This window comes from Parambassis ranga, chromosome 9, assembly GCF_900634625.1.
Source record: "Parambassis ranga chromosome 9, fParRan2.1, whole genome shotgun sequence".
In the NCBI taxonomy this organism is placed as follows: Eukaryota; Metazoa; Chordata; class Actinopteri; family Ambassidae; genus Parambassis; species Parambassis ranga.
This window is the reverse complement of record NC_041030.1, coordinates 7,581,419-7,590,947: the sequence shown is the minus strand read 5'-3', so window position 1 is coordinate 7,590,947 and position 9,529 is coordinate 7,581,419. Positions and strand designations below refer to the sequence as shown.

At 40.7% G+C, this 9,529-nt stretch overlaps 2 protein-coding genes across 2 annotated transcripts; both read left to right on the top strand.

Annotated features, from left to right (window-relative positions):
- The first annotated feature begins 1,598 nt into the window (after window positions 1–1,598).
- riok2 (RIO kinase 2 (yeast)) lies at window positions 1,599–5,044 on the top strand. Its single transcript, XM_028414340.1, has 10 exons — window positions 1,599–1,765; window positions 2,087–2,225; window positions 2,308–2,424; window positions 2,698–2,873; window positions 3,062–3,150; window positions 3,275–3,466; window positions 3,540–3,632; window positions 3,717–4,139; window positions 4,292–4,391; window positions 4,692–5,044. Exons 1-10 carry the CDS (start codon window positions 1,700–1,702, stop codon window positions 4,851–4,853), a joined length of 1,557 nt encoding a protein of 518 aa, XP_028270141.1. The 5' UTR covers window positions 1,599–1,699; the 3' UTR covers window positions 4,854–5,044.
- A 1,034-nt stretch (window positions 5,045–6,078) lies between these two features.
- Window positions 6,079–9,294, top strand: LOC114441739 (protein limb expression 1-like). Its single transcript, XM_028414801.1, has 6 exons — window positions 6,079–6,154; window positions 6,722–6,927; window positions 7,450–7,590; window positions 7,667–7,762; window positions 8,598–8,675; window positions 8,769–9,294. The coding sequence occupies exons 1-6, from the start codon at window positions 6,079–6,081 to the stop codon at window positions 9,231–9,233; spliced, it is 1,062 nt and encodes a 353-aa protein (XP_028270602.1). The 3' UTR covers window positions 9,234–9,294.
- The last annotated feature ends 235 nt before the right edge of the window (window positions 9,295–9,529 follow it).

Here is a 9,529-nt window from a genome sequence, read left to right as displayed (position 1 = left end):
AATCAGAGATGGTCTATTATTACTGGTATCCAGTCAAGTTAGAACGCTATCATGTGCTCCAATTTGCCTTCAGCATGAAATGAGAGCGAAAACAGTAAAGATGAGATGAATGGACAAAGATCTGTGTAGCTTGAAATATACACAAAAGCAAAGTTTTATCACAATCACAATAACTGTGTGTGGTGCAAAATAAAACAGCAAACTGCTAATTGCAAAATAATTATATCTGGCTGGTATCTGTCTGAAGAATGGCTGTAATTAACTATACTTTTTAAATAATCATTAAATAAGAAGGAAGCCACACTCGGAATTAGATACGGTAACTTACTCTCTCCTAACTGCACTGTGATCAAAGACCTGACACTGTCAGAAACACTACAGCGTGTCTGTGCCACAAATACACACAATAGTGCACAAGACAAAAGACAGCAGCTCCGCAGCTGCAGTGCTCTGCCTGTGTCACAGTGCCATCTAGCTTTAAAAAGAAGAATTTCACATATTAAAACATGTTTTGTGCATGAATGGTAAAATGTGTCAACAATTTGTGTAAATCACTGGACAGCTGCATCATCTAATACACCAAAACTGTATGCTTACTCAGTAAGGCTTAACAATTTGCAGCAGCATGAAGCTGGCATTCTGCTGACAGCCTATTTTGTTGTATTTATGGCAATGTGTCAATGTTGCAGATATATTTTTTATCACACAGAGTGCACCTGCTGCACACAAGAGGTTGCAGGCACAGAAATATTGATGTGTACTGCATAATGTGTGAAAATACATTTCCAGAGCACTTGTTCATCTCACTCCTGCAGATTTGTTATGTATGAGTGGTAAACCTCTGATGTTTTGGAGTAAAATAATTACTGACAAAGGAGCCAATTTAATTTCAGGGTCTACATTTGGCTGATTCGCAGAATGTGTTTGTGCATGTGAGTGTGTGCTTGACCCAGACAGCCCACTGACAGACGGTCAGGCTCTGTACTGCTCCCAAAACATGCAAACGCACACACAAACACACAGTTTGGACTTTACCTGTACAGAATCTAGCTGCTATAGCAACAGAAACCTGCCAGTATATCTCTAACATACCCAATATATAATATATATATAATATACCCAAATTTATAATATACCCAAATTTCCCTGAGGGACCTTCCCAAAGGGATTAATAAAGTATATTCTATTCTATTCTGTTAAGCACCCTCTCTCAAACACACACACACACTTGACTTTCAATTGAGACGTTGATGTTTCTTGTATGAAACTACTTTTGTCTTGTGAATTATCATGACTACAAGACACAATAAAACTATACTTTGACAAATGTCAATGGAACAACCAACCATAAAATAAAACACATATGCCACAGTGCCAAGATAAATCCCCACATTCCAGATCATATGTGTGACATTGTAAAATCATAGGTCAAATAATAATGGCCTCGTTCTGTCCCAGTAAGCAGTCAATGTTGCACATGTCTTGTGTAAAGTTAAAATAATTGTTAATGGAAATAGTTAAATTGGCTTAAATGCTATGTTTTGGTAAAGGCCACGTGACGTTTACGTAATGCTATGGCGTAACTTCCGCTCAAAGCACTTCCGCCTTGCACGTGTGTTTACTAAAAAATGTGGACAACCTTGCTCAAGAAGTACTAGTAAAAACACTTTATACTACCTGTCTGTACGCTGGTTAAAATATGGGCAAGCTGAATGTCGTGTTACTGAGATACTTATCTCGAGATGACTTCCGGGTCCTCACAGCAGTAAGTAGCGAGCTCCTCATCGTTTAGCATGTCTGGGCTAGCCTGAGCTAACGTTAGACAGTACATATGTATACACTTTTTAAGCATGAGCTGACGCTGATAACGTTTTTTTTAGATTTGAGGTATTTGGTCCAAGTCGCTGTCGTTAGTACAATAAACTGCATACTAAGACCGTCGATTTTGTCCCAGTGTGATATAAGCCTGTGTTCTTTTATGACTGTTTACCTTTCAGCCCTGTGGAGGCTGCCAGTGCAAGGAGGTTTCATTATCTGCACACAGTGTGATCATATGCTGCCTCTTCCTGTTCATTCCCTCTTTCAGGTTGAGATGGGGATGAAGAACCATGAAATTGTTCCAGTCAGTCTCCTGTCCTCTATCGCTAGCCTCAAACACGGCGGCTGCAACAAGATTCTCAGAGAGCTTGTCAAGCACAAACTTGTTGTCTATGAACGCACTAAGAGTAAGAAAAGCTTTGTCTGTAGCTCTGTCTCCTGAGCTGTTATGGTAGATTTTCCTCCTAATATGATGTGTGTTGTTTACAGCTGTGCAGGGCTACAGGCTGAACTATGGAGGGTATGACTACTTGGCTCTGAAGACGTTGTGCTCCAGAGAAGTCATATTTTCAGTTGGTAACCAGATGGGTGTGGGAAAAGAGTCAGGTGAGAAAAATATCTTTAAACAGCAAGGACATATTTCTATTCTATTCCCACATAGTCGTATTAACATTGCAGTTAGCTGGTCTGGTTAAAAATGTATTTTCTTTAGATTGATGTGTACAGTGTTTTGTAAAATATATATCTTAAAAATCAACTGAAAGAAAATAAAGCTACAACGTTTTTTTTCAAGTTGTGACACAATATTATAACACTATCTTTTAGAACACAATTTTCAGTATTCAATGTCTTTACACCAATATGTCTTTCTGCATGTAGATATTTATATTGTGGCAAGTCCGAACGGGGAGCAGCACGCTCTGAAGCTTCACAGGTTGGGCCGTACCTCCTTCAGGAACCTAAAGAACAAGAGAGATTACCACAAGCACAGGAAGAACATGTCCTGGCTCTACCTCTCCCGCCTCTCTGCCATGAAGGAGTTTGCCTACATGAAGGTAATAAACTGAATCGCAGGAAGATTTTAGGTTATATAGAATAGTAACTTGTAATATGTGTGGACATACAGTTTTGTGGCTGTTTTCATCATACTGCAGTCCTGAAAAAACACAAAACACAGCTTAGGAGATTTAAAATGAAAACATCAATACTGATGTTACCTGACTCATCTCCTTACTTCTTTCAGGCATTGTATGAGCGTGGCTTCCCTGTTCCCAAACCTGTGGACTATAACAGACATGCTGTGGTGATGGAGCTCATCAATGGATATCCACTGTATGTAAACCTGCCAATCATCTGTCTTCTTTCATGTATTATGTATAACAACAGTGATTAAGAAGTCTTCTTACTCTTACTTATATTGATTACAAAATGTCTATGCACTGTTTTCTTCTTTCAGGTGCCAGATACACGAGTTACAGGATCCCTCAGCCCTGTACAGTGAGTTCATGGAGCTCATTGTCAAACTGGCCAATAATGGTCTTATCCACGGAGACTTTAATGAGTTCAACCTCATGTTGGATGACCAGGATCATATAACTATGATCGACTTCCCGCAAATGGTGTCTACATCACATCCCAACGCTGAATGGTTGGTCAAAAAAATGAATTATACAGTAAATAGATGTTTATCTTGCTCATGTCTCTTTATTATCTGTTTGTAGGTACTTTGACAGAGATGTCAAATGCATCAGAGATTTCTTTGCAAAGAGATTTAATTATGAGAGTGAGCTCTTCCCAACCTTCAAAGACATCAGGTAGAAAATATACAGTTCTGCCTAGCTGGACCATGTAGTGAAAAGCTGCTCTACATCACCTCTTGTCTCGTTAAATCCTTGCAGGCGGTCTTATTCTCTTGATATTGAAGTCTCAGCCAGTGGCTTCACCAAAGATCTGGAGAAAGATGGTGCATTGCTTCACCCAGCAGGACCAGAAGATGAGGAAGACGATGATGAAGAAGAGGATGAGGAGGAGGCTGAGGAAGAGGAAGAGTCAGCAGATGAAGAAGCAGAGGGGGGTGTGGACATGGAGGAATATAAACATGCAGTGCTGGAACTGGAGGGACTGAAAGTCAGTGAGACACATAGAGACACACAAGATCAGGAGGAACTGAGTGAGAGAACAGAAGAAGAGAAACAGACCGAGACAGTATCTGCTGGTAAATTTGATGAAGAAAAAGGAGAGGAAGAGCTGAAGGAAGCAGAGGATGAGTGTCCAGAGCTCACAGACCTTTCTGCTTCAAATAAAGAGTTTAAACCTTTTAGGTAATCACAGTGGACAAAATAAAGCCACTATAATAAAGACATTTTACATTAAAATAGAACATTTTGTGTCAGATCATATGACAAATCCCACAATAACATTAAATATCTGTTTTACCATAAAATGTGCAATAACAAACTGTTTTCCCTTGCAGAGACTCAGACAGTCTTCTACACATTACAGAGCACAGGAGGAGGAGGACAGACAGTGAGGGCACAGCAGGCAGCATTGGGAGCTGCTCTACCATACCACCTGTAAGTAAAATCTAGATTCACACAGCTGTCTGCTCAGCTGTATTATACATGGGTGACAGTTTGGCAATGTCCATTCAATGATTTGATCACTTGAGAGTGTGAATATTTGGAAATTTCACCAGACATATTATAGACATATACACAGAAATGACCTGTAGGTGGAGCTGAAGAGCTTTCACTTGCGGTTGTAATCTGTAAAAGATTAACAGAGACAACACATGGTGTTGTGTCTAGCTTGCAGATTCACTCAGTGTACTCTTTTATCTGTAGTAACCTGCTGTTGTTGTGTGTGTACTGCAGGAGGTGGTCCGTCAGAAGATGCGGAGACAGCTCAACAAACAGCAGAAGGCAGCACAGAGGAGGCGTCTACAGAAGGGAGAGGCCAACTTGGTGACTAAATCTAGAAGAGACAACCAAAATAACATCAAGGCCAGCATGGAGGGTGCCTCCTTCTGGGGATAAATAGTACTGCAGGGATGGACCATCTGAGTTTATGTCATGCTTTTTGTTTTCGTTAACATGCACATCCTCTGCTCCTTTGTCTGAAGAGATGGAAGGACTGGATGATTGATGAGGTGATAGAAATATTTTGTACCATCATTGAGAAATCAAACATGGAGGAATGAATCATAATAAAGGATAAATAAAAGGACTACTTATTAAGTGATTTAACTAATAAAGTACTCATAGTACTTAGCATTTGCTGAAATATGTTTGTTTCTGATCACAAAAGTGGAAGAACCCAACCTTGAAAGGATATTGTGTCCCTGCTAACTCTGCTAACTATGTATGCTGGCATATTTAGGAAATGGTGCTGAATATGGGGCATATCAACCTCCAACATCACTGCAACAAATAATGGTGTCAGCTAACCCACACTTATTGAGGTCCCTGTTCATGCTGACAAGGTAACCAGAGAATGTGGATTTAAGATGCTAGCCTCTGATTGCCAGGCAGTTAAAATAATGACTTAACACACGCATTCATCATGAAAATTTGCAGGGAAAGGATACAGACGGAGATGAGAGAACTTGAGAAACTGCTTTTCTGAGACTTTGCTTAATTTATGTGAAAGAGGCTTTTCAGGAGCAGATGAATTCAAACTTGAACAATGGCTATTCAGAGTAAAGACGAGCTGAATGGAGTTCAGTCCCTGGCCTCAGCGGGTTCAAATTTTTGTGTGAATTTTGAAGTATCCCACCGCACATATCCTATGCACTACAGAGAAGAACTGTCCCTATGATGTGATACTGATGCATCAACTGCCCTGGAAAGGTATTATTTTTCTACATTGTGCTTGAGCTTGGCAACTTTGTGCAGGTCTTAAACTGACTGTTCAGGGATTAGCCAGCTGCACAGCCCGAGGGGAGGGGTTCAGCATTCCAGCTCGGCACCTCTGTGTGTGTGCATATGCAGAAAGAGTGAGGGGCCCTCTAAGCTAATTGGCAGCAAGAGTGACAAAGGTGGTCTGCTTCAAAAGAAACCCTGGTGAGATGTACACACAGGAGACGAGGAGGAGGGGACAGAAGGAGTTTGGGAGGTGGGGAAGAAGGGAGTGGACGTCCACATCCTGAGCTGTGATGGGAACGGTGGTGGCTGTTTAGTTCTAGGTTATGTGTGCCTTTTTTGATCATGAGAAGAGTGGATTGATTTAGAGGCAGCAGTGGAACTAAACTCTTGAGTGAGGATGAGCGAAGTGAAAGTGGACGAAAGCATCATGTCATACCTATCAGAGAGTGAGACTGGCACCAGCCCCACAGACTGTGAGTATCTGAGAAATTCTGTAGTTTCAAAAGGAAAAGACTGTTTACAATTCCATTTTTCCTGATAGAAAAAAAAGGTTAACAAGTCATTTTTAGAACTCTGTTATATTTGCTCTTCAATCCTATAGGCCTGCCTAATTTAAGACTATGGACGAATTAATGATTCAATGATTTGCTGTGAAGTACAATACCCCAACAGGTGTCAGTCATGTAATTCCAGATTGTATGGACTGAACTTGTTTGGGACAAAATGAAGGACGTGAAACATTATAGCGCAACATCACATTACATTTTTAGGGTCAGAATGAGCTCAAAACTGCTGATCTGTGTAAGTTTTGAGGCCTTGCCCTTCAACTCTTTATACTACTTAAATAAACTCAGTCTAGGAATGCTCATATATATACACAGATGTCTGGCTTTGTGCGCAAACTTACAAGCTTAACATCACTAACACAGAAATGTTATCACAATGTTTTTAAGAAAAAAAGGACTAATTAATCTCATACAAAAGCATGAATTTCATCTTAGCAATATGTATGAGTTTTTCTTACGTGTGTGTGCGTGCAGTGAATGTGGTGGCCCTTCTCCATAACTTCTGGGAGCAAAAGCAGACAGGTCACTTCAACAGCTCTTCCAGTGAATCAGATGGTTCTGACGGGAAACCAGCCAGGCAGACAGAGAGCCTCCTATTGTATGAGTCTGCACCTACTCCTGGGCCACCATACATCTGCTACGTCACACTTCCTGGAGGAAGCTGCTTTGGGAACTATAAGGTGTGTATGGTCATCATTAGAGAGACATTTTAATATGCTTGTACTGCCATATTGACTCAGAACACAAATTATCCTTGACAACTGAGGCGTCATCACCATGTATTGTTGGTCAATAAGCCTAAATATAATAAATGCAAGTTAAAAAAATAGCAATGCTGATCCTTTTTATAATATTTGAAGTTTGCAATTGATTTTTAGCAACTTTAATTATGAATGAAATCCGACAAGTTAGCGGTGAAAGTGTCGCTTTAAAGGCTCTTTTGATGTTTTGTACAAATCCCATGATGCCTCTCAATAGGCTCATTGTGACTGCCCCCCCCCCCCCCCCCAGCCCAGACATAAGGCATGTGATTGGTTATCTATGAATGCCACCAATGTCTTAATCTTAACGGTGATTTGAGTTCTGATCCTACGATTAGCGGTAGTGAAGTGTAAAATCGTTAAAAAATGCTGACCTTCAAATTTGAGCTTGAAGTGACATTTTAATGCTTTGTGTTCTCATCATTTTCCCCTCACCGTCAGGTGTGTGACACTCAGGCTGAGGCGAGGAGGGATGCAGCTCGTGTGGCTCTGATGAACTCTCTTGTAAATGAGCTGCCATGCCGACGCATTAACCCTCAGTTCATCACTCAGAGTCTGCAGCAGGCAGCCAGAGACAGCGCTGTAAGAGTGAAACACATAGAGTAATAGCAACTTTGTCTCAATATGAATATTGACCTGCACTGTTGTCTTTGTAAAGGTCTCTCTAGAAGACACATGCGATGCCAGCACCAGTATAGGAACCTATAGTTTGCTGCTGCAGTCCTACATCGGAAGGACCATGTTGGAGTTCCAGGTATAACAAAAAGGGTTCCCAAGCTGTGCTGATAAATCATGTGGTTATCGTTTGAAAGATCTATTTAGTTCAAAGCACTTTGTAAATTGCTGTGTAGTTAAGTGTTTTTCATTTTAATTAAAGCCAAAAACAACAAAAACTGGTGGGAGGTAATTCTACACTTCAGTGGAGTGATGTACTCCGCTCTCAGACCCTGGCGGGGAGTGGTCTACGAGACACCTAATATTTCTACCTCTGTGTAAATAAGCACATGTCTGCAGGCAGGAGCTTATTACTAGAAGGAAATGGGTTCATTATCATTCCTACTAAAACACAACTCATAAAGATGGAACACTTCCAAGTCATACACACATTATACACTTGCACATGTGAAAACACTGAAATGTAGTCTCTCTGTCTCAGACACAGCCTCACCCAGTGCAGGAGGTGACAAAAAGTTTGTTAGAATCATAAACACAGTAACACAGTTACAACAGGCCAGGATGTACAAAATGGACTTTAAACCTGGACAGCTTGCGTGTAATGTTTTCCATCTGTGTCTCATTAGATCAATTTCTGTTAATGTACAGACTCTCTCTGTTTAACACTAATGTTGCTGTTTTTACACGTGGCAGCTGTTCAGCCAGGCATTTTTATTATAATCTATGGTGAAATCTACCTGGTGCATAAAGCTTTAGAATAACATGTTAAAGCATCAATCGCACACAGTTCATAATATAAATTTGTTATCTTTGTCAGATCTACGTAGCTTGGTGCCTGGTTATTTAAGTCATTACTCACATGACTTCACAATATCCTCTTTCTGTGTGTTTGTTACTTTTATCTCTCTCTGAAGGAAATGATGACAGTATTCCAGTTGTTGCACTGGAATGGGACCCTGAAGGCTCTGAGGGACAGGCAGTGCTCTCGACAGGTACCGGTCTTTGCACACAACCCTGGTTATAGTAACCTCTGATTGGTCACATGTCTCTACGTACTTGATCACCAATTTTTTTCTCCATCTCAGAGTGTGATTGCATATTACTCTCAGCGAGGACTTGATGAGTACATGCGCAGCAGTATGGCTTTGGACTGGCTCGGACGGGAGCAAAGGTCTTCTGGTCTGCTTGGAGCGGAGCTGCAGGTGGCACAGAGGGAGCTGGTGCTGGCCCGGCGAAGAGGCATAGAGCTGCGCTTCTACAAGGAAAAAACAGAGATCTTGAGTTTGGCTCTGAGCCAAGCATACATTCATCACACACCTGAGGTCTTCAGTCAGGCATCAAGTCACACATACCACCAAGAACAACTTCCTTTACACACATTATACAGCCAGGACACAGAAGTCCAGATAACTGCATCCTGCAGTCTTTCACCAACCCTCCATAAAAGCATAATGCAAACAGTCTGTCCTACCTCTGGCAAACACAGGCTCTCCGACAGTGCCTCATCAAGCTCACAGCAGACTTTTGTACCCTTTAATAACTTTGAATAGACTGATAAAGGTAATAGATGGAAGAACAGGTTCTGGCATTATTCACAGTATAGCATCAAAATTAGGCTCAACTAAAAGGTAATGTATTTGCAAGTTAACCACAAGATACAGTAAAAATAGTGTATATCATCTATTTAGATCAAATAACAAGAATAATGAAAGTACATGTGATTACCTAATTACAATGTATTGTGTATGAAGAACACTCTTCTTTACTGCCCCTATATTCAGCTCCTATATTTTTATTTAATTGCACTTTGTCTATTTTTTAACGACACAAAATATGACCTGTACCT